This window comes from Rhinatrema bivittatum, chromosome 8 (assembly GCF_901001135.1).
Source record: "Rhinatrema bivittatum chromosome 8, aRhiBiv1.1, whole genome shotgun sequence".
In the NCBI taxonomy this organism is placed as follows: Eukaryota; Metazoa; Chordata; class Amphibia; order Gymnophiona; family Rhinatrematidae; genus Rhinatrema; species Rhinatrema bivittatum.
The window spans coordinates 174812574-174836368 of NC_042622.1; the positions used below are offsets into that span (position 1 = coordinate 174812574).

At 40.7% G+C, this 23795-nt stretch overlaps 1 protein-coding gene across 2 annotated transcripts in view; it reads left to right on the top strand.

The window, feature by feature from the left end:
- The window catches only part of CLTC (clathrin heavy chain), a 281360-nt gene that overhangs the window by 248299 nt on the left and 9266 nt on the right, over positions 1 to 23795 (top strand). For both annotated transcript variants that reach the window (XM_029611533.1, XM_029611534.1), the window contains exons 22-30: positions 1872 to 2029; positions 2118 to 2282; positions 2506 to 2613; positions 3190 to 3357; positions 3696 to 3845; positions 4607 to 4738; positions 5577 to 5687; positions 6012 to 6182; positions 18010 to 18231. In XM_029611533.1, coding sequence (XP_029467393.1) covers positions 1872 to 2029; positions 2118 to 2282; positions 2506 to 2613; positions 3190 to 3357; positions 3696 to 3845; positions 4607 to 4738; positions 5577 to 5687; positions 6012 to 6182; positions 18010 to 18231 — 1385 coding nt within the window. The remainder of the gene's footprint in view (positions 1 to 1871; positions 2030 to 2117; positions 2283 to 2505; positions 2614 to 3189; positions 3358 to 3695; positions 3846 to 4606; positions 4739 to 5576; positions 5688 to 6011; positions 6183 to 18009; positions 18232 to 23795) is intronic.

Genomic DNA, 23795 nt, shown 5'->3' on the forward strand with positions numbered 1-23795 from the left:
AGATTGATGTGTCAACATTTCAGCCACATACTCCAGGGCCAAGCAGTCTGCATAATGTCTGACAATGCAACAGTAACCTACATCAACCTCCAGGGTGGAACCAAAAGCCAGCAAATGTCACAGGAAATTGATCTCCTTATGGAATGGGCAGAAATACATCTACAGATCTCAGCCTCCCATATAGCAGAAAGACAACATCAGATCAGACTTTCTAGGCAGGGAGAGTCCGGATCCAGGAGAGTGAGTGTTGTCAGCTGGTAGTAGATTGCTGGGATCTCCTGTCCATCGACCTGCTGGCCATATCTCACAATACGAAAGTTCCCTGATTCTTCAGTTGCAGAAGAGATCAGTTGACCCTCGGGAATGACGCTCTTGTTCAGACCTGGCCGGAAGAGAAGCTGCTATATACGCCTTGCCTCTGTGGCCCTTCCTGGGCAGGGTCATTCACAGAATCAAGCGCCACAGAGGATTAGTCCTACTAGTATCTCCAGATTGGCCCAGGCCTCTGGTATGTGGACATGGAAATTCCTGGTGGAGAGCCCCCTATATATCCCACTGCAAAGGGACCTTTTACAGCAGGGGACCGACTCAATTCTGTCTTATGGTCTGGCCCTTGACAGGACTCGTCTGATGAAGTGAGGGTATTCGGCGGCAGTAATTGCCACTTTACTTCACGCGTGGAAGTTCTCTATGTTCCTAGTGTATGTGCAGGTCTGGAGAGTATTTGAGGCCTGGTGCGAGGAACGTGGTGTTTCCCCTTGGATGGCCAAAATCCCACTTATTCTGGATTTTTTGCAGGATGGCTTGAATAAAGGTTTGACCCTTAACTCCTTGAAGGTCCAGGTAGCGGCGCTCTCCTGTTTCAGGGGCAAGGTGAATGGAACCAAGAATCCACAAGGGAACTGGCCACCTCTATGGTGGCCAGTTCCCTTGTGGATTCTTAAACTTGTATTGGAGTTTTTGGCAGGGCCTTCTTTTCGGCCGCTACGCAGTCTTCCCTTGCATTTATTAACCCTAAAAACGGCTATATGCTCGGCATGTCTCATCTCTGAGCTACAGATATTGTCGTGTTGAACAGTTCTTCCGGATGACTCCAGAAGCATTACAGCTTCATACCATTCCATCCTCCTTGCAGTCTCCTGCCCTGATTGGGAGTTGCTTTTGTACATCCCATTGGTCCTGAATCCATCTGGCTGGCTACACACCAGGAAATGGAGAAATTATTTACCTGATGATTTCATTTTCCTTCGTGTAGACAGATGGACTCAGTATCCTGCCCACGGCTGCCCAAGAATGGTGCCAAGGATTTGCCCGTGGAATGGATATTTTATTCTAAGAGATTACGGGTAAGCAGTCATCTGGTCCCTAGATCAGGGCATCTATAATCTTACTGGGATTCAGTATTTGAGCACAGTTATGGTTATCAGTTTTTATTCAAATTTTTAATCATTTTTTCGATAGTATGTCCACAGTGGCTTTTGAAGAGAATACTTGAAGGGCTGAGGTCTCTGCAGGGGTGTATCTAGGGTGATGTCAGCTTTGAAACCTGACTCTGTCTCCATCTGCTGACAGGGGAGCATAAACCCATTTGTCCTGACTCCATCTGTCTACAGTAAGGAAAACTAAATTATCAGGTAAGTAATTTCTCCATTCTGTTCCTATCTCCCCCAGGATGGTAGTGAAATTCTGATAAGTCCTGTTCCCATGCAATGGCCCATTGATAAGGGAACAAAGTAAATCTTTTATTGAGGAATAATTGCTTTTACATATTGTATATATTTCTCGTAAAGTGTCAATAACAATAAAAAGCTTTCATAACGGTGAACAACAATTAATTGGTTCAAAGCCTACTGACAAAAAACTTTCTTCAGGAAATTGGGAAGAGCTGGTAAAATACTTGCAGATGGCACGCAAGAAGGCCCGAGAGTCTTTCGTGGAGACAGAGCTTATCTTTGCTTTCTCTAAAACCAACCGCCTGGCTGAACTGGAAGAGTTTATTAATGGACCTAACAATGCCCACATTCAGCAAGTGAGTGTCGCCACCGATAGTATTTAGTAGGGAAGCTTTTCTTTTTGTCACATTTTGGAAACCATATAGTACACATTTTCTATTCTAGGTTGGTGATCGCTGCTATGACGAGAAAATGTATGATGCTGCTAAGCTCTTGTACAACAACGTCTCAAACTTTGGTCGATTGGCATCAACACTAGTCCACCTGGGAGAATATCAGGCAGCTGTTGATGGCGCCAGGAAAGCTAACAGTACTCGCACATGGAAAGAGGTGAGAAGAAAATCACATCTTCAGCCTAGGAAATACGATTCAAAATACTAAATTGTCATTGGGATTGTGAGTATAACTTATAAGATGTTTGAGGAGGCTGAGACAGCCTCCAGGGTTTACTGGAATTGGGATATTTTAATGGCAGAGACCAACTTTGAAAATGTTGCTTACCTTATTTGTCATGACATTCAGTCTTAAGTTTTTATTTGGTCTTAAATTTTAGGTTTGCTTTGCCTGTGTTGATGGCAAAGAGTTCCGTCTGGCCCAGATGTGTGGCCTCCATATTGTGGTGCATGCAGATGAACTGGAGGAACTAATCAACTACTACCAGGTAAAGAAGTGGTTAGTTAGATAAATGTGAGGGGAAATGCATGCAAATGGGTCTCCATTAAGCTATGGTAAGAATATTCAGGTATGCCTTCTGAAACTTAATTAACATGGCATTGAGTTGTGCATGATCATGAGAATTCCAAAATGTGTAGAGAGTAATGGAACAAACTTCAATCAGCGATTAGTCTGATATCCTCTTCTAGGTAGGCATGAGTCTGTACAGTTGAGCATTGTTTGGTACCTGTGGTATGATGGTGGGTGGAGGCATCAGCATGAAGATGAATGCTTCAGTAGCCAGCGACTGCTTATGAAGATTAGGCTTTATGGTTTCATTCATGGACATTTATCCAAACACTTGCTAACATAAGCCACTTTCCATCTGCACGTACAAGTGAATGTTTTGCTGCCACTTGGCAGAGGAGTGGGTAATGATTTTTTATACTCCAGCATATGCTCAGTAATCTGAGGGTATGGCTGTGTTAACAGATGCTTTGCTCTGCTTCCTGTTAGCCTTGCAATGTGAGAGTGTATTTACACTGTGTAAGGCTTGTTCTTTCTCTGTTATTTCTGACTCTAGGACCGTGGCTACTTTGAGGAACTGATCACCATGTTGGAAGCAGCACTTGGTTTGGAACGTGCCCATATGGGAATGTTTACAGAGCTAGCAATCCTTTACTCTAAATTCAAACCTCAGAAGATGAGGGAGCACTTGGAACTTTTCTGGTCTCGAGTCAATATTCCCAAGGTAACTAAGTTACAGTAAGGTGCAAATTTGATTCATGTGAGACATGTCACGGATTAAGAAATGTTTGAGAAAAATATTTAGAATATGTGAGAATTAATAAAATCATAAAATATGAAATAACTGGAAATAAGCTGTGAATGTCTGTCCTGTTCCTAATGTTCTGAATACATAGTAATGTAATTATTGTAAGTTTTACACAAACAGTGCTTAAGAAATCAAGCCCATCTGGTGGGCTGTAATAAGCATGCCTCTTATTTGCACATTATATTGGCATTCCAGAGTGCAGGGTGGCAGGCATCTGTTGATCCATGTGTTCAGACTTCCTGTTTTGTGCACAGGTGCTAAGAGCAGCAGAACAAGCTCACCTCTGGGCAGAGTTGGTGTTCCTGTATGACAAATATGAAGAGTATGATAATGCCATCATCACTATGATGAACCATCCAACAGACGCATGGAAAGAAGGACAGTTTAAAGATATTATCACTAAGGTACTGTTTGCTGTGAGGTATGTTGCAGCTTATCCCAGGGACAAGAACATGGCCTAGAAAATGCAGTGATGGAAAATTTTGACTTTTGCAAAAGTGATTTATTTCAAAACGTTATAGCCAGCATGTTCCACAGTTCATAGCGGGTAATGACCAAACCTACATAATCATAAAATCTGATATAAATAAAATAAAATACATATTTTCTGATCAGATTGAGGCCCCTTCATTAGTACATGTTAGAGCCTTCATAGGCTGGTCCATATAGGCTGTACAGCCCTAGTTTTTGGAGCTGTATTCTCTTAGGAGATTTGTACCTGATGTTAGGATGCCTGTGACTATACTTGGTAAGTTTTCTTACACTGGAATAGTGGTTGGGTGAAGTTGAAGTTTGTCAGGCTATGAGCACACTGATTTTTACCACTGATAAAGTGGTGATATGGAAAAGAGGATGTAGGAACCTTTAACAGGCTCACTGTTGGCTGTACACATCAACAATATCTTTTGCTGCTGAGGTATAGTCCTGTTGAAAAGATTTGTTCTGACAACTACTTGATTTCTGAAAGCCACTATACTAGTTTACACAATATAATGCAGAATAGAAGATGTATAAATATTGGGAATGTCATCTTTCATAGTCTTTGGAGAATAGAATGTCTCTTAAATTTATATGATTGCCAGGTTAAGCTTTAACAATAATAGTTCAAAGATTTGTTAGGGTCATTCAATTAAGTATCTTAATTTTCCTTTTTGCTGTTTTGTAGGTGGCTAATGTTGAACTGTATTATAGAGCAATCCAGTTTTATTTGGAATTTAAGCCTCTGTTACTTAATGACCTCCTGATGGTGCTGTCCCCTCGACTTGATCACACCCGTGCTGTCAACTACTTCAGTAAGGTATGTTATAGATCTACAGGAAGTGTCAAATGTGAAGGAAAACAAGAAATAGCTTTGAGCTTTGAGTCTTCAAGCTTTGTTGACCAGGATTCTGCAGAATTCAGATTTGCACCCAAAATCTTGCCAGACAAATTAGGCTAGTTACTCAGCTTGTTGGAATTCTTTTCATATGCAGGCATCTCCAGATACACTTTTTGCCTGGTGCAGCAATCTTTATTTTTTAATTTTATTTATAAGATTTCTAAACTGTCTTCCCGGCCTTATCAAGGATGCCCAAATCAGTATGTTAAATTAATAGAATATAAAATACAGCATAATTATAATGAATATAAAAATATCAAAACAATCACATTTAAACAAATGACAAACTGTAAAGCAAACCATATTCAAATGCACTTCTGTAATAATGGTCCCTCACAAAAACAAAATGATGCACTAATCAGCACAGGAAGCTATAACGCAAAATACCCAAAAACTTAGTATATAGATACTCTGCTTCAGGGAAAGAGCCAAGCTATTACTATTTTATAAAAGCAAAGAGAATTTATTTCTTGCTTGTTGTCCACTAGGAATGTATTCCACAAAGTAGATGCTACCACATGAATAATACTAAGGCTGCCTGACTAGATTGCACTTGTTGCTGAGGGGGATGTGCTATTCCAATTTATCCTTTAAATAGAGAGCCATTACTTTATAGAGCTTGATGTGAGACACTTGTGCCTATTTACAGCAGCCAAATTATCATTAATCATGGGAAAAATTCTGCTACATGGCAGTTCTGTATGATACTCAATTTTCTTTTTAATTCAAAATAACTGGCAATTTTTTTTTTTTAAAGGTTAAACAGCTTCCATTGGTTAAGCCATACTTGCGTTCCGTCCAGAACCATAACAACAAATCAGTGAATGAGTCACTGAACAACCTCTTCATTACAGAAGAAGATTACCAGGTAGGAGAAGGAATTATTGCTATATTAAGACGTTGGACAGAACCTATCCCCCTTCAGTTGTCTAATTTCTTGGGTTTAATGCAAAATTTGTACATGCATATGGCAGATGACATATCTAATTACAGACAGCTTGTATATAAATTTGAGGTCATGAAAAGTTATAATACTTCTACGTGTATTTTTAAAATTGGCACATAGAGCTATGTTTCTGATATGAAAGTTGTTTTTGCAGTATGCACAAAGCAGGAGAATCCTTTCGATGTGGCCTTCTGTCCTCCACAATAGTTTGTGTTTCTGACCAGCTTCCTCTGCTTTTCCTTACAGGCACTTCGTACATCCATAGATGCCTATGACAACTTTGATAACATTTCTCTGGCTCAGCGTTTGGAGAGGCATGAGCTGATAGAATTCAGAAGAATTGCTGCCTACCTTTTCAAAGGCAATAACCGTTGGAAACAGAGTGTGGAACTGTGCAAGAAGGATCGATTGTACAAGGTCTGGTGACATGTGAAAAGCAATGTTTGGCTCGTACTCTGCCAGGTTATAGACTTCATAAAAGCCTTAACAATATATCAAGTGGGGAGAAGAAAACTTTTAAAATAGTGCTCTTTTTGTAATGAATGGAAAGTTTCACTCTACAGTACTCAAATCAGGGCATATTGTTCCATAACAGTACCTCAAGAAATGTGTGAAAGTATTTTAAAATCTGGTCTCGCATATAAAGTATTACAGAATTGACAGAGGAAGAAGGGACATTTTTCTTTATACCATAATGAAATTCCTTGGCAGTTGCAAAGGTTAAAAGATGGCATTGAGGCATGGACGTTTAAAAATACCATTTTGAAAACCCAGATAAAATATATTCCATGTATTTCAAAGGAAGAACAAACGAATGCCAGCATGGTTTAATGATGAGGTAAAGGAGACTGTTAAAGCTTAAAGGGCATCGTTCAAAAAACAGCATACTCAAATGATAAAAATAAGCAGGAGAAAAAACACTGGCAAGTTAGATGTAAAACAGTTAAGACAGAGAATTTGAGAAGAAATCTGCCAATAAGGCAAAAACTAATAACTATTTCAAATGCATTTGAAACAAAAAGCCTTCAAGGGAGTTTGTTGGGCCACTGAGAGGCAAAAGGGAGGGCAAGGAAATGGCAGAGAAACAATGAATTCTTTGCCTCAATCCTTACTGAGGATGGGAACTTAACCTACACCTGAAACATTCTTTAATGGTGGAGATTCTGAGCAACTGAAACAAATATCTGTGACAATGGAGGATTGACAGACTATAGAGTAACAAATCACCAGGACCAGATGGCATGTATCCCAGAATTCTAAATAAACTAAAACGATTAGATTCTTCCAAAAAAAATCAAAACATTTTTGAATACACAACTTAATAGTAAAAATACCTCTTTCAGTTCATATTACATTTCTGAAACAAGAGTGGCATTGGGATACTATCAGTGCTGGAAACACAATCTCCTATCTTATGCCCACAATGGGCTTTAAACAGAATCATAAACTAGCTGTTGAAGTGTAGCGTTTGGTTAAATTAATGCAGTGAACTGCTGAAACACCATGGGGGTGATTGATGTTTCATAGAGGTGGTTACAGAAAAGAGAAATATTTTGAGTGTTCTTAAAATTGAGTGGTAAATGATTTGAGTCAACTGACTTGTGATTGTTTAAAGCCCATTGTGAGCATAAGACAGACTATTGTATTTCCAGCATTCATAGAATTCTGATACCACTCTGATTTCAGAGATGTAATATTAACAAAGAAGTGTTTTTATTAGGTTGTGTTCAAAAATATTTTTTAACACTAACTCTCTTGATATTTGGATTCATAATGTTAAGTGAGAGGTAATGCTTTTTAAAGTGATTTTTGTTACATGTTACTAGTGATATGTTAGCAGGCATTTAAAACAGTCACCGTACCTTAAGACTGAAAAATGGCCAATGTGATGCCAAATTTTAAAAGGACTCCAGGAGTGATCTGGAAAGCTATAGACTGGTTATCACAATGTTAATGCTGGGCAAAATGGTAGAAGCCATTCTTAAAACACAATCCCTGGCTGTATAGTGTCAACATGGTTTTAGCAAAGGGAATGATTGCCTTACAAATCTTAGAATTATTTTTTTTTGTGAAGGTAATGATACCCTAACAAGGTGTAAGCAAAAATGTAGGTAAAGGTAAACAGGTCGATAGTGTATTTAGATTTTCAGAAGGCAGTTTACAAAGTCTCCCATGAGAGACTCTTCAGGTAATTAGAAAGTCCTGGAATAGGAGGCAGTGTCCTGTAGATTGGGAAATTGTTAAAAGACAGGAAACAGATGGTAAGACTAAATGTTCAGTTTTCCAAATGGAGTAAGGTCATTAGTGAATTACCACAGGGATTAATACTGAGACATGTGCTATTTAATATATTCATAAATGATCTGGAAGAAGGAACAGCAAGTAAGATGATCAAACTTGCAGATGACACAATATTCAAATTTAAAACAGCAGATTGCAGAGAGCTTTTGAGACTGAGAAACTGAATGGCAGATGAAATGTAATGTGGAAAAGTGCAAAGTGATGCACATAGGGAAAAAAATCAACTACAGCTACACAATGCTGGATTTTGTATTAAGAGTTAAACCCAGGAAAAGGACATTTGATCCTTTTGGACAATACATTAATATCCTTGGTTCAGTGTATGGTGGCGGCCAAAAAAGCAAAGAGAATGTTAGGAATGATCCTAAAAGGAATGGAGAATAATATGGAAAATATCATATTGCCTCTGTATTAAACCATGGCAATTGCATCTTCGGTATTGTGCGCAGTTATGGTTGTCCCACCTCAGAACTAGCAGAACTAGAAAAGATGCAGAGGAGGGTGACAAAAATGATAAAGGGGATGGAACTGCTCGCCTATGATGAGGCTATGCAGACTAGGGCTCTTCAGCTTGGAAAAGAGATGGTTGAGAGAGGGGACATTTTTTAAAAAAAATCTAGTTATGCAGGTTCAATCTACCACTCTCCCATCTTTTCTTATTCATTCTCCCGCAATACGTCCTTTATGCCAGGCTTGGCGGACTGTGACCAAATTATTGCAAATACCTCAACTGTGTGCCTACTTGTTGCCCATTCAGGGGAATGGAGATCTTAGTCCTGGATACAATACGGCCAGGTTTTGCCAGTGGAGGGCCAATGGCATTAAGCATCTAGGCCACTTGCTGGATAGTGAGGGGCAGCTACGGCCTTGGTCAGAATTGAAGACCTTATACCGCCTGGGGTCTGGGCAAGTGTTTTGTTACTTGCAAATTCAACACTATATCCAATCTCTGCCTTGTGGGCTCCTGATCTTCAGGGGTTTTTCTCTCTTTGGACAAGCTATTTTTGTTCAATAAACTACAATCTCCTACTTTATCTCAGTATTATAAACAATTCAGAAGCCTAGCTACACAGGAGCCATATGCTTATTGGTTGATCGATGGAATGGAGATGGGGTGTTTGTAATTACTGTACCTTTTATTTGTGCATGTTTTAGGCGGGTGTCCCAACTTACACTAAACATGTATTATCGTGAAATACAATTCAAATTTTTGAGACAGGCGTACGAGTCTGTCCAGATTGCATGCTGTGCCAGCCTCTCCGAGTCAGCCCTCTGTGGTAAATGTCACAAGGTGATAGGTACCATGTCTCACTTCTTTTGGGCATGCCCTCCCATTCGAAGGATTTGGGGTCGCATCACCAGTTATCTTATGATGCTGCTGCAGATTTCTCTCCCCATAACGCCCTTGATTTTTCTCTTTGGCTCCTGTCCCTGTATACCGGTGAGAAGGGGCGCCCGCCTATTTATATTGAAAGCTTTCTTAGTTGGAAAGAAAGTGATTTTGCTCCATTGGCGGACCACGGACAGTCCTTCTTTTTGGACCTGGCGCAACAATCTTCATGACATGATGCGCATGGATGATCTGTGTTCTCGAACGATTCCCCCCCCCCCCCCCCTTCCCCAGCTACACAGGAAGTTTCTGGAGATTTGGTATCCATACCTACAGGCCTTGCCGCATCATTCACGAAGCTTGATACTTAATGACTGAGTAGTGATCCACTGACCTGCTTAGCTTAATACTAGGGTACTACCCGACTTGACTGTACGACATGGATTTGATGTCTTAGGGGGGAGGGGGCTGGGAGGGTGTTATTCTGAGGATTATAATGGCTCTGCTTAATTATGGTCTTGTCTGGCGGGGGTTAAGAGTTCCAGCTCCCCCAGACTGTTATCCATGGGAGTGTTATGCCATAAAACTTAATAAAAACCGTTTAACAATAAAAAATAAATTCTTGAATGGGATGGAACAGTTAAAGGACTATTGTTTATCCCTTTTAAAAATACTAAAAAAGTGGACATTCAAAGAAAATAACAAGCAGATTTAAAACACATTGAGGTCCATATTCACACAGTCTGGCTAGCAAAGTTAGCCAGATAAACTTATCTGGCTAACTTTGACAATGCACTATTGAGTATAGCTGGCTATCTTAAAGTTAGCCGGCTAACTATAGCCACCTAACTTTAAGACAGCTCTTTGGCCCAACCAGCTATATCATCCAGCTAACTCTGAATATTGGAGTTAGGTGGTTAACTTAGCTGGCTAACTCCTCCCAGTGATGGGCCCAAAAAACAGCAGGGTAGGCGATCCAGTGAAGCCGTAAGGAAATAACAAAATGGTGGATGCCACAAGAGAGTCTTTTTCAATCTTTAATCAAGGAGACGTAAAAAATCATGTACAAATGCCCGACTCTGGCCGAGTTTCGCCACATATGGTGGCTGCCTCAGGGGCTACAAACAAACATATAAAAGTGTTTAATAAATCGTAAATACCTATAAAAACGTAAATATTAAAAACATAAATAATTTAAAAAAAACATATAAAAATCAAATCTTCAGAAAACAAAAACTAATAAATAATGAATAAATAAATAACTTGCAGTGACAATGGAATAAAAGCATGAAAGAATAATAAAATAATGAGACAATAAAATCAACACAACTAAAATAAATTGCAGCATCAAAGGATAGTATCTTATTAGTCAAAGAACAGTGTTCAGATGATGGTCCGGATAAAGTCAAATGTGTACATACATCTATTTGAAATAATGAAGAGATAAAGGTCAGCTATATGTTGTATCAATAATAGTAGAAAGGAGGACATCCCTCCACATCCATTAATGGAGTAAAAATCCCCTTCTGTAAGAAACTCTGTCATTGAATGTCATCGTTGTTTGATATCAATCACAACATGTCAATCAATCAATCTCTTGATTTATTGCTCAAGTTGTATTCATGTATTTAAGATGGGAAAAATTTATTATATTTTCTGAATGGGTCAAAACTGAACAAATATATATTGTGTTATTTGAAACAGAAAACCTTTTCAAATTTTATTCATATGTTTTGAATAATATATTTCTACATGTGTAGAAACTAGTGCTTGAATCAAAAAGTCTAAAACAAAAAAACTTATATTATGCCAAAACAGCGATCTCAAACAATACTATTAAGAACGTGATCACAAATTAATAAGTATAAATAAGGAATTTATTTTAAAAAATGTAAATAAAAAATTTTTTTGGGTGCACTACAAAGAAATTGAACAATCCTGCATATTAATTGTGAAATGATCCGTGGTTGCAAATTCACCAAACATTACTTATTGTCTATGTACCAACACTGCTCATCTCCTCTTATTGCAAAAGCAAGAAAACCGCCATTTGAAGGCGGATTTAAGCACAAAAAACCAAAATGATGTAATTAATTGAATTGATATGAATGCAAAAAGGTTCCCATTAAAAATGCAGGAAAAACAAAGGTTCTTATTAATAATAATGAAAAAAACAAAGGTTCCTATTAATATTACTGAAAAAGAGACCTAACCCCACTAGCACATAGCATATATCAAAATGGCAAATTTTATGAAGGAAAAAATAAACATAAATAAATAAAATGAAAAATGAAAAAATGAAAAAAACGAAATGAATGAATTGGTTCTACTGTACTCCAAACGGCAATAAATGAAAAATAAAAAATAAAAATAAAATTCAGAGAATAAAAATATAAAAGTGCATTACAACACTTTCATCTGTTTAATCAGACCCCTTGTATAAACGATATATTGCTGTCACTATATCAAAACTAAAAAGTGCTCAATTGCGAAATACCTGTTGTGACACATAGTAAAAAAATGTCTATTCACCAATCTTATTGTGGTGCAAAGGCGAGATGGAAGTAATCTATATATAGCGTGATAGGTCAGAAAAAATGTGAATAATCTATGTGAGAAAATCTAAGTTGTGTGCAAAATGATTCGCGCTTGCAAAGACTTCATGATTGTGAAGTGATGAATGACTTACCTATCGTATATTCACCAACACAGTTCGTCTCCTCTCAGTGAATTGTGAAAGGTAGAGATGCCGAAAAAGACACCATTTAAAGGTAAATTTGGCGCCAAAAATGTGTTAATTAGCATAGGGGTGGGGTTAGGAAACTGACGTCAATGCAGGGAGGGGTTACCTATTGACAAAAAATGTGCCGTAAAAATCTAACGATATCCAAACTGCAGTCATATGTATAGATCAAATCACAATGGGAGTAAAGATTTTTATCAAAACAAAATGGGATTAAAAATTTTTTTAATTTTTTGATGTTAAATACCAAACACATGGAAAATTAATAAATAAGTAAAAATTGTTGTTCGATATCAATGAAAAGGGGTTATCTTACTCTCATATAGCATTAAACAAGAATAATTAAATCGTAAATACTTAAAATATATATATTTTTTTTTTTTAATTTATAGTTTATTCAATAAACTATATATATATTTTTAACTTCCATTTTGATTCAGAGAATCAAAATATAAAATGTAAAAATGTCAAAGGGTGTGAATAACACTAAGGGGATTATCTCTATGATATAGCTGACCTTAAAAACTCAAAAATAAATACTAATAACATTTTTGATGTTTATAAAAAAAACAGACAAATCTGTTTCGTTATTCAGACCATCAGGTGTCACAGTCTTAAAGTCAAAAATGTATCTTTGTTCAAGTTGTAACAATAACATATCAAAATCACCTCCTCTTTGACTGGGTAAAGGTTGTTGAACGACACAGAATCTGTAATCGTCAAATTTATGATTTTTTAGAATAGAATGCTCTACTAAAGGTTTGGCAGGTACTGTGTTCTACAAAATCATAAAAAATCATAAATTTGACGATTACAGATTCTGTGTCGTTCAACAACCTTTACCCAATCAAAGAGGAGGTGATTTTGATATGTTATTGTTACAACTTGAACAAAGATACATTTTTGACTTTAAGACTGTGACACCTGATGGTCTGAATAACGAAACAGATTTGTCTGTTTTTTTATAAACATCAAAAATGTTATTAGTATTTATTTTTGAGTTTTTAAGGTCAGCTATATCATAGAGATAATCCCCTTAATTAGTGTTATTCACACCCTTTGACATTTTTACATTTTATATTTTGATTCTCTGAATCAAAATGGAAGTTAAAAATATATATATAGTTTATTGAATAAACTATAAATTAAAATAAATAAATATATATATATATTTTAAGTATTTACGATTTAATTATTCTTGTTTAATGCTATATGAGAGTAAGATAACCCCTTTTCATTGATATCGAACAACAATTTTTACTTATTTATTAATTTTCCGTGTGTTTGGTATTTAACAACATTTATCAAAAAATTAAAAAAATTTTTAATCCCATTTTGTTTTGATAAAAATCTTTACTCCCATTGTGATTTGATCTATACATATGACTGCAGTTTGGATATCGTTAGATTTTTACGGCACATTTTTTGACAATAGGTAACCCCTCCCTGCATTGACGTCAGTTTCCTAACCCCACCCCTATGCTAATTAACACATTTTTGGCGCCAAATTTACCTTTAAATAGGTGTCTTTTTCGGCGTCTCTACCTTTCACAATTCACTGAGAGGAGACGAACTGTGTTGGTGAATATACGATAGGTAAGTCATTCATCACTTCACAATCATGAAGTCTTTGCAAGCACGAATCATTTTGCACACAACTTAGATTTTCTCACGTAGATTATTCACATTTTTTCTGACCTATCACGCTATATATAGATTACTTCCATCTCGCCTTTGCACTCAATAAGATTGGTGAATAGACATTTTTTTTACTATGTGTCACAACAGGTATTTCGCAATTGAGCACTTTTTAGTTTTGATATAGTGACAGCAATATATCATTTATACAAGGGGTCTGATTAAACAGATGAAAGTGTTGTAATGCGCTTTATTATATTTTTGTTCTCTGAATTGTTTTTTTATTTTTCATTTATTGCAGTTTGGAGTACAGTAGAACCAATTCATTCATTTTTTCATTCATTTCGTTTTCATTTTTCATTTTATTTTTTTTATTTATTTATTTTTATTTTTTTCCTTCATACAATTTGCCGTTTTGATATATGCTATGTGCTAGTGGGGTTAGGTCTCGTTTTTTTCAGTAATATTAATGGAATCGTTTTTTTCATTATTATTAATAGGAACCTTTGTTTTTCCTGTATTTTTAATGGGAACCTTTTTGCATTCATATCAATTCAATTACCCGTATTTTCCGGCGTATAAGACGACTTTTTAACCCAAGAAAATCTTCTCAAAAGTCGGGGGTCGTCTTATACGCCGGGCACATCAGCTCTCTGACCAGTTTCTCTCAATCACACACACATGCTCTCGATCAAATGCATTCTCGCACTTACACACAGGCAGGCTGCTTCTCTCTCTCTCTCTCTCTCTCTCTCTCTCTCTCTCTCTCTCTCTCTCACTTCCACCCCCACCCCCGAGCACAAATAGTAGCTGCATCACCTCCTCCTCCAGCCCCCGCAGGCCAAGAAAGAAGAAACCCATCGGCCGCGGGAGGCTCATGCTGCTCTCTCCTTTCCCGACTACCAGCTCCTTCGACTGCTCGGGGACCGATGCTGCTATCTTTTCATTCGGCACGGCTTTCTCCTTCCCGCGCACCGCACTGCCGTTGCCGCTGGGCTAAAAGCACGTTCAAGCCCAGCGGGAACGGCAGCGGTGCAAAAAAAAAAAAAAAAAGCTGTGGCATCCGCGGCTGTCCTTGTCTTCTTCCCGCCCCCCCCCCCTTTGAACCGGAACAGGAAGTGATGCGCGGGAAGAAAGAGCCATGCCGCGTGAAAAAATAGGAGCGGCGCAGCAGCATCGGCCCCCGAGCAGTCGAAGGAGCTGGTAATCGGGAAAGGAGACAGCAGCATGAGCCTCCTGCGGCCGATGGGTTTCTTCTTTCTTGGCCTGCGGGGGCTGGAGGAGGAAGCTGTTGCAGCTACTATTTGTGCTGGGGGGGGGAGTGGAAGTGAGAGAGAGAGAGAGAAGCAGCCAGCCTGTGTGTAAGTGAGAGAGAAGCAGCCAGCCTGTGTGTAAGTGAGAGAATGCATTTGATTGAGAGCATGTGTGTGATTGAGAGAAACTGGTCAGCGAGCTCATGTGTGTGAGAGACAATGAAAGTGACTGCTCAGAGAGATTACTGATGTGTATGTGAGTGTGAGAGAGAGAAAAAGCATGGAAGTGAGAAATCTGGGTATGTGAGAAAGCATGGGAGTAAGAAGCCTGATTATGTGAGAGAGCATGGGAGCAGGAGGACTGGCTGTGTGTGTGCGCGTGCATGAGAGAGAGACTGGTTGATAAGGTGACGGTGTGTGTGAGAGAAAGAGACTGCTGTGTGTGAATGTGAGAGAGAGAATGTGATTCAGGGAATGAGAAGCCTGTGCACGTGGAGAGTGAGCATGGAAATGAGAGAGAGACTGGTGTGTGTGTGAGACAGAGAAAGTGATTATGAGAGTGAGAAGCCCGTATATGTACGGTAAGCAGAACACGGGAGTGGGAAGCCTGTGTGTGTGTATGGCATGAGAGAAACTGTTCAGGAAGGTGTCTGGTGTGTGTGTCAAAGACTGTTTGGGAAATGATTGGTGCGTGAGAGACAGAAACTGGTCATGGGGGCATGACTGGTATGGTGTGTGTGTGAGACACATGGGCCCTAAGGAAGAGGAATAGGAGAGCTGCTGGAGGGGGTAAGGAAAGGTGGCTTTTTAAGTTTATTTTTCTTGATTGACTGCCATTTTAATTATTTAATATTATGTGATGTGTCTGCTTTTTTGAAATATTTTATTGGTGTTTGGAGAATGTTTAATAGTTTTTATGAGTTTTTAATTGTTGGATGTTATTCTGTTCATAGCTGTTTTGAAACATTTATTCTGCTTATTAGTATAGTTTTACAATTATTTATGTGTGGGGATCTATAGCTGCTTGCTAGTTCTGTTTTCCTAATAAGAGGTATATTGGTTTTTAGGGCCTGATATACGGTATTTGTAGTGTTGCCTTTTCATAGATAGGGTTGCTCTTGTTTGAGTGTAAAATTATTTTTTTTCTTAAAAATATGTATAAAAAAGGGGGGGGGTCGTCTTATACGCCCAGTCGTCTTATACACCGGAAAATACGGTAATTACATCATTTTGGTTTTTTGTGCTTAAATCCGCCTTCAAATGGCGGTTTTCTTGCTTTTGCAATAAGAGGAGATGAGCAGTGTTGGTACATAGACAATAAGTAATGTTTGGTGAATTTGCAACCACAGATCATTTCACAATTAATATGCAGGATTGTTCAATTTCTTTGTAGTGCACCCAAAAAATTTTATTTACATTTTTTAAAATAAATTCCTTATTTATACTTATTAATTTGTGATCACGTTCTTAATAGTATTGTTTGAGATTGCTGTTTTGGCATAATATATAAGTTTTTTTGTTTTAGACTTTTTGATTCAAGCACTAGTTTCTACACATGTAGAAATATATTATTCAAAACATATGAATAAAATTTGAAAAAGTTTTCTGTTTCAAATAACACAATATATATTTGTTCAGTTTTGACCCATTCAAAAAATATAATAAATTTTTCCCATCTTAAATACATGAATACAACTTGAGTAATAAATCAAGAGATTGATTGACACATGTTGTGATTGAATGTCATCGTTGTTTGATATCAATGACAGTTTCTTAAAGAAGGGGATTTTTACTTCATTAATGGATGTGGAGGGATGTCCTCCTTTTTACTATTATTGATACAACATATAGCTGACCTTTATCTCTTCATCATTTCAAATAGATGTATGTACACATTTGACTTTATCTGGACCATCATCTGAACACTGTTCTTTGACTAATAAGGTACTATCCTTTGATGCTGCAATTTATTTTAGTTGTGTTGATTTTATTGTCTCATTATTTTATTATTCTTTCATGCTTTTATTCCATTGTCACTGCAAGTTATTTATTTATTCATTATTTATTAGTTTTTATGTTTTCTGAAGATTTGATTTTTATATGTTTTTATGTTTGAGTTTTTAATTATTTATGTTTTTAATATTTACGTTTTTATAGGTATTTACGATTTATTAAACACTTTTATATGTTTGTTTGTAGCCCCTGAGGCAGCCACCATATGTGGCGAAACTCGGCCAGAGTCGGGCATTTGTACATGATTTTTTACGTCTCCTTGATTAAAGATTGAAAAAGACTCTCTTGTGGCATCCACCATTTTGTTATTTCCTTATAACTCCTCCCAGTTACACCCCTGAAATGCTACTAATTTAGCTGGATATGTGTTCAAATATTCATTTAGCTGGCTAACCTCTGAGTAGGCCGGCTAAATGCTTTTGAGTATGGCCTCATCATAGAAAGAACTTATTATTTTGTTAAAGTTGTGGAGTCTGTTACTAGATTATGTGGTCAAGGTGACTAGCATAGTGGGGTCTAAAAGAGGTTTGAACAAGAGCTTGGCGGAAGAGTCCATAAAACATTATTAACTAGGTAGACTAAAGAAAGCTATTGCTATCTCTGGGAGTGAGTGAATAGGAAAAGCTCTACCTTCTGGGATCTGCCAGGTACTTGTGACCTGGATTGGCCATTGTTGGAGAAAGGATGCGGGACTTGATGAACCTTGGTCAGACCCAGCATGACAATTTTTATATTCTTATGTTAGCTGTGGAGGTTGGGGCTGTTCCATGTCCTTTCATTGTAGTGAAGTCCCTAGAGCAAGAAGTAGTACACTTTTTTTTAAAGACTAGAAGATAATGTTTAAAAGTGTGTGTTGTCGTAGATTTGGCTAAAGAGCTCTGAATCTCTGTGGCTGTATACCATATTAATATAAGCCCTTTCTTCTACTTCCTAACCTTGTTCTTCCTGTGGTCGTGCCCTTTGTAGGATGCTATGCAGTATGCCTCAGAATCTAAGGACACGGAACTAGCGGAAGAACTGCTGCAATGGTTCCTGTTGGAAGAGAAGAGAGAGTGTTTTGCTGCTTGCCTCTTCACCTGTTATGACCTGCTCAGGCCAGATGTGGTCTTGGAAACTGCTTGGAGGCACAATATCATGGACTTTGCCATGCCCTATTTCATTCAGGTCATGAGGGAATACTTGTCGAAGGTATTATTTTTCAACATTGATATTCTGGACATTAAAGACTTAAAGCAGTACTTACTCATTAGGTCTTAAAATTGGGACTAGCCCGTAGTGAAGCAATCACTTGATTTTCTTTTGCATGTGTTTTTATTTCACTTACTAATGTGTGGATGCAAGAGGGGAAAAAACAGGTTAATTCTTCAGGTAGTACATTAGATCAAGATTTGATCAACTCTTCACTTTTTTATCTATTTTCTCCCTCGTTTCCCCTCTTCATCTTGGGATGCTTCGACTTCATGTTGCTGTTTTTTGGAGTGTGTGGAACTGAATTAGTCCCACTGCTATTTGTCTGTGCCCATGTAAGAGTTAATAATAGGCACCTAGCTGAAAAAGGAAACCTTGTTTGAGAAACACTTTCAAAGAGATTCACGTGCAGCTTTAAAAAATCATCATACTGTGGGTTGTAATTCAGAATTAGGATCACACTTCAACAGAAGATACATGTTGGTTAGTGTTCTGATATATTAGGTCAATATAGTATGTTTATAGGTGCAGAGGTGATTTTTACATAAGTTGATATTACTGTAGCTCATTGTGTTACTATTTAGACACTGTATGTAGCTTTTTCTTATGTAAATTGCCTTGAATGTATAGTCTGATTTATTAAATTATTTTTTCTAGCTTTTAAGTGAGAATCATAGTTTTACCAGAGAAACCAAGAAAAAGCCAATGTTCTATAGAAACAATAAGGATAGGTCTATACATCATGCATGTTAATCTTCAAGATGTGACTTTGTAGTTGCAAACCTTAAATACTATTTCTCCTAGGACAAGAAGAATGGTAGTCCTCACATGTGGGTGACATCAGATGGAGCCCTGCACAGAAAATTTTTCTCAAAGTTTCTGGAAATTTTGACTGGCACACTGAGCATGCCCAGTATGCCACTAACTGCACATCCACGCAGGGTCCCTCGTCAATCTTTTTTTTCCACAGTGTTTGCCTTTCAGTACTGGAGCTCTGCTCTTCTATCGTTTTTTCTTCAGTCTTTCGTTTTTGGCGGGTTTTTTTTCCTGCGCCAGGTCCCTCTTCCACTGGACAGAGTCCCTCCTGTGGCGCGATGGTTGAATTTTCCTCTTGTTGCAGTCTATTCCTGGTATGGTGGTCTTCAGTGGCCACCGGCCATTGACTGCTCTCCGTCCTTTTTTTTTTTTTTTTAAATAGTATCTTACAGTTTTCGACAATGCCCCCTGTGCCTGCGGACCATATCTATCACTGATCCACATGAGGTTTGTATCCTTGCCTTGGGGTGTCACACAATGTCTGGGGGTGCGCTCTTTGTGATCAGAATCCCCCCCCCACCCCACCAAGGGCTATCACGCCTGGCTGGATAAAATGGAAAAGCTTTTTGGGGCCAAAAACTCGGATCTATCTACTCCGGCATTGGGGGTGTCGACACTGGGAGACTGAGGGGAACCGCTAGATACACCATCCCTACCTATTCTGCCATTGCATCTTTCTTTCTCTTTTTCTTTCTCTTTTTCTCTTTCTCTCTCTTTTGCTTTCTCTTTTGCTTTCTCTCCCGGAGATAGGCCATTTCCGATGTCCACGCATTCTAAGACATCAGGATCTTTGCCTTCCTCTGTGCGGGGGAAGGACCAGACCAAGCATCGAGGGAAGCCCTGCAAGCATAGTCACCAGTCTCCATCTCTACATGGCACCGGGACGACCCTGTGGAGAGGAGTCCTCTACCTCTATCAGGCCTGGGAGTCCCAGGCGTTCCCCACTGGTGTCGGTGTTTGGCACTGGTGATGCCACCTCCTCGGTCCATTTTTTCTTCAGCGGGCTTTCAAGAGAAGTTAGCTCGCAAGGTTCAGCTAGCAGTGTCACGAGCCGTGCGGGGGTATTGAGCCGACATCGGCACTGGTTCCCATGCTGCTAGAGCCTGCGCAGTCTCTCCTGGCAACCCTGCTTGAGCGTCTAGACATCCTTTTCGGTGTACTTCTGAAGCAACCGGTGTCTATGGGGACCTTAGGTGCCCCAGCGGCTAACGATGCCCTCCTCTGGAGCGATTACCATCATTGGGACCTCTGAGGAGGAAGAATCTGTATGCCTGATGGCACCTGTGGGGTGCTGGTTCGGCCGTGATTCCCCGATCCTGGCCTCTGACATCGGGAGTCATGATACCGTCTATGCCCAAACCGAGAAGCTTGGGCAGGGACTCTCCACGTGGGCCCCCATATGATCCGTGGGGGGATGATACCTCCAAGTCCTCTTCAGATGACTCAGGTGCTCTTCTCTCAGAACAGTCTCCACCGGACGAGAAACGTCTTCAGGTGGGGACCTACCTTTCCTTTGTGGGCTTTGTCTGGGTGATGGCGGAGGCCATCCTGTTTCAGTTCCTCATTGAGGTTGCCCGGCACAAAATGCTGGAAGCCGTCCAGTTTGTGGATGCCCCAAAGGAAATAGTGGTGGTCCCAGTCCATGATATTTTCTAAGAACTGCTCCTCAGGATCTGGGAACACCCCTTGGGTCAGTTGGAAAGTGTATGCCACTTTGTGCAACAAGTTAGGGTTTGAGAGGCGCCACCTCCCACACCAATCAGTGGTAGTGGAATCTGCCCTCAAAAAAGCCAAGTGCCTGGAACCATGCCTCTGCCTCTCCAGGCTGGGAGCATAGAGCATTGGATGGTCTGGGTAGGAAGGTCTACCAGGGCATTATGCTCATAGCCCGCATTGCCTATCAACTGTATATGACCCAGTACAACCGGAACTTGTGGATGCAAGTCCAGGGTCTGTCAGAGCATCTGCCCCAACAGCAGCACAACAGGGTCTAGAGGCGGGTAAACACGGGGTGAGATCCATCTACGATGTTTTCGAGATGGTGGTTAGAATGGCTGTAACGGGCATTGGTGCCCGCAGAGTGGCCTGACTCCATGCCTCAGACCTTTGACTGAAAGTCCAGGAGAAGCTGGCAGATCTGCCCTGCATGGGGGGAAATCTCTTTGGAGATAGTCAGGGAAGCAGTGGCCCAGTTGAAGGACCACCATGAAAACCCTTCAGCATCTTTCAGCCAGTATTTCTGACCCGCTGTCCTCAGAAAATCCTCATGACAGAGCTCTAGAATTTCCTATCACCAGAGGAAATATTACCCTCCTGCCTCAAGGGCATGCATGCCAAGCGCGACCTCCCGGGGTCGTTCCAGGCAATGGAAGGCTCTCGGGACTTAGCCAGCCCCCCAGCAGAGCCCTGCTATGGGCGTGGGAAGCATGAACCAGACGACCATACCCTCGGCGCTCTGCCCTCCAGTTGGAGGCAGGCTGTCTTTTTGCGGACTACTGGCCCCGGGTTACCTCGGACCAGTGGATTCTCTACATCATTCACCAAGGGTACCAGTTAAACTTCAGGGATATTCCTGCGGACTCTCCCCCATGTCCATCATGGGCCTCATCCGCTCATCGAGAAATAATTTCGACAGAACTCTCTACCCTTATAACAGCCGGAGCGGTTGAGCCTGTTCCTCTGCGCCAGCGAGGACAGGCGTTCTATTCTTGATATTTCCTAATACTAAAGAGACCAGGGGGCCTCTGCCCTATTCTCAACCTAAGAGCTTTGAGCAAGTTTCTTCAAAGAGAAAAGTTCAAGATGGTCTCTTTGGGTACCCTGATCTCACTCATGCAAAGAGGAGATTGGCTGTGCTCCCTCGACTTAAAAAGATGCCTATGCCCACAGCGAGATCTTCCCTGGTCACAGGAAATATCTCTGGTTTGTTATGGGCAGGCAACACTTCCAGTACAGTGCATTGCCTTTTGGCCATGTGTCAGCCCCTCGTGTTTTCACCAAGTACCTGGCAGTTGTGGGGGGCGCACTTCTGCCATCAGGGGTGCAGGTGTTTCCCCTACATAGACAACTGGCTGGTCAAGAGCACGCCACTCAGCAGGGTGCGCTACATGCTCTCGATCTGACCATTGGGGTGCTACAGACTCTGATGTTTTTCATCAATTACCCTAAGTCCCATCTCATACCAACGTCCATGCCTGGGCTTCATCGGAACCAGACTGGACACTGGTCAAGGCAGGGTGTTGCTGCCCCATGACAGTGCACTTGCTCTGTCGTCCCTTGTGAAGTTGGTATGCCAGCGCTGGTAAGTTTCAGCTAATCTCCTGCTCATTCTTTTGGGGCACATAGCGGTATCTGTCCATGTTACCCCCTTGGCCTGTCTGCATACGCAGAGCGCAGTGGATGCTGCGGTCTCAGTGGATGCAGGCAACCCATGACCTCAATGCGCGTGTCTGCATTACACAGCCTGTCCTGGTGGGAGGACCTGTCCAATCTGGAGCAGGGATGTCCCGTTTCAAGTTTCTCCACCCCAAGTCTAACTAACCACCAATGCGTCCCCCCTGGGTTGGGGGGTGCATTGGTGGTTAGTTCGCAAGGCTCCAGAATATCAATGCCAGATCCACTTCCTGGAGCTTTGGGCGATCCACTACGTTTGGGCATTTTGGGATCGGTTGTCCCACAAAGCGGTCCTGATCCAGGTGGCAATGTGGTACATAAATAGGGGAGCACTGGCTCACTCCTCCTCTGTCAAGAGGCAGTGCAGATATGGACCTGGGCTCTCACAAGGCATGCTCTTACGAGCACTGTACCTAGCAGGGACAGAGAATGTGGTTGCGGACCACCTGAGCCGAGCGTTCAGACTGCACGAGTGGGCACTGGATCCAATGGTAGCGGACCAGATCTTCTGCCTGTGGGGAATCCCAGACATGGACCTCTTTGCCTCCCCTTGCAGCAGCCAAGTGAGCCACTTCTGCTTCCTGTTCAGGGCAGATGGATTACCAGCCTCTGATGCTTTTTCCCATCATTGGGGCAAGGGTCTTCTGTATGCATATCCTCCGCTTCCGCAAGTAATGAAGACACTCTCTTGAAGCTCCATCAGGACAAGGGGACCGTGACCCTGGTGGCTCCTTATTGGCCAAGACAGGTCTGGTTCCCGCTCCTGTGGGACCTGTCTATCAATGATCCAATCAATCTGGGGACCTCCCCTGATCTGATCACACAGGATCGGGGCAGGCTGCACCATCCAAACCTCAGGTCGATAGCTTTGATGCCCTGGATGTCAAGAGGCTAGTCCTGCAGTCCTTTGACCTCTGACGTGTCTCAGGTGCTGGTTGTTTCTAGGAACCCTTCCACCAGGAAATCTTACAGGCTGAAGTGGAGGAGGTTCTCCATTTGGTGCGAGGGTCATGGCTTGGATCTATTCGCATGTCCCACTCCAAAGTTGCTGGACTATCTGTGGCACCTCTCAGAGGCTGGGTTGAAAACCAATTTGGTCAGGGTCCACCTGAGTGCCATTAGCACTTACCCATCACAGTATTGCTGGTAGCCCATCTCGGTGCAGCCCATAGTGGGACAGTTTATGCGGGGCCTACTTCAACTGGCGGGCCCCCCCCCCCCCCCACAAAGCTTCTTGTTGTGTCCTGGGACCTCAATATGGTGTTGGTGCGGCTCATACGAGATTCTTTCGAGCTTTTGTGCTCTAAATTTCCTCACCTGGAAGGGTCTCTTCCTGGTGGCGGTCGCTTCGGTTC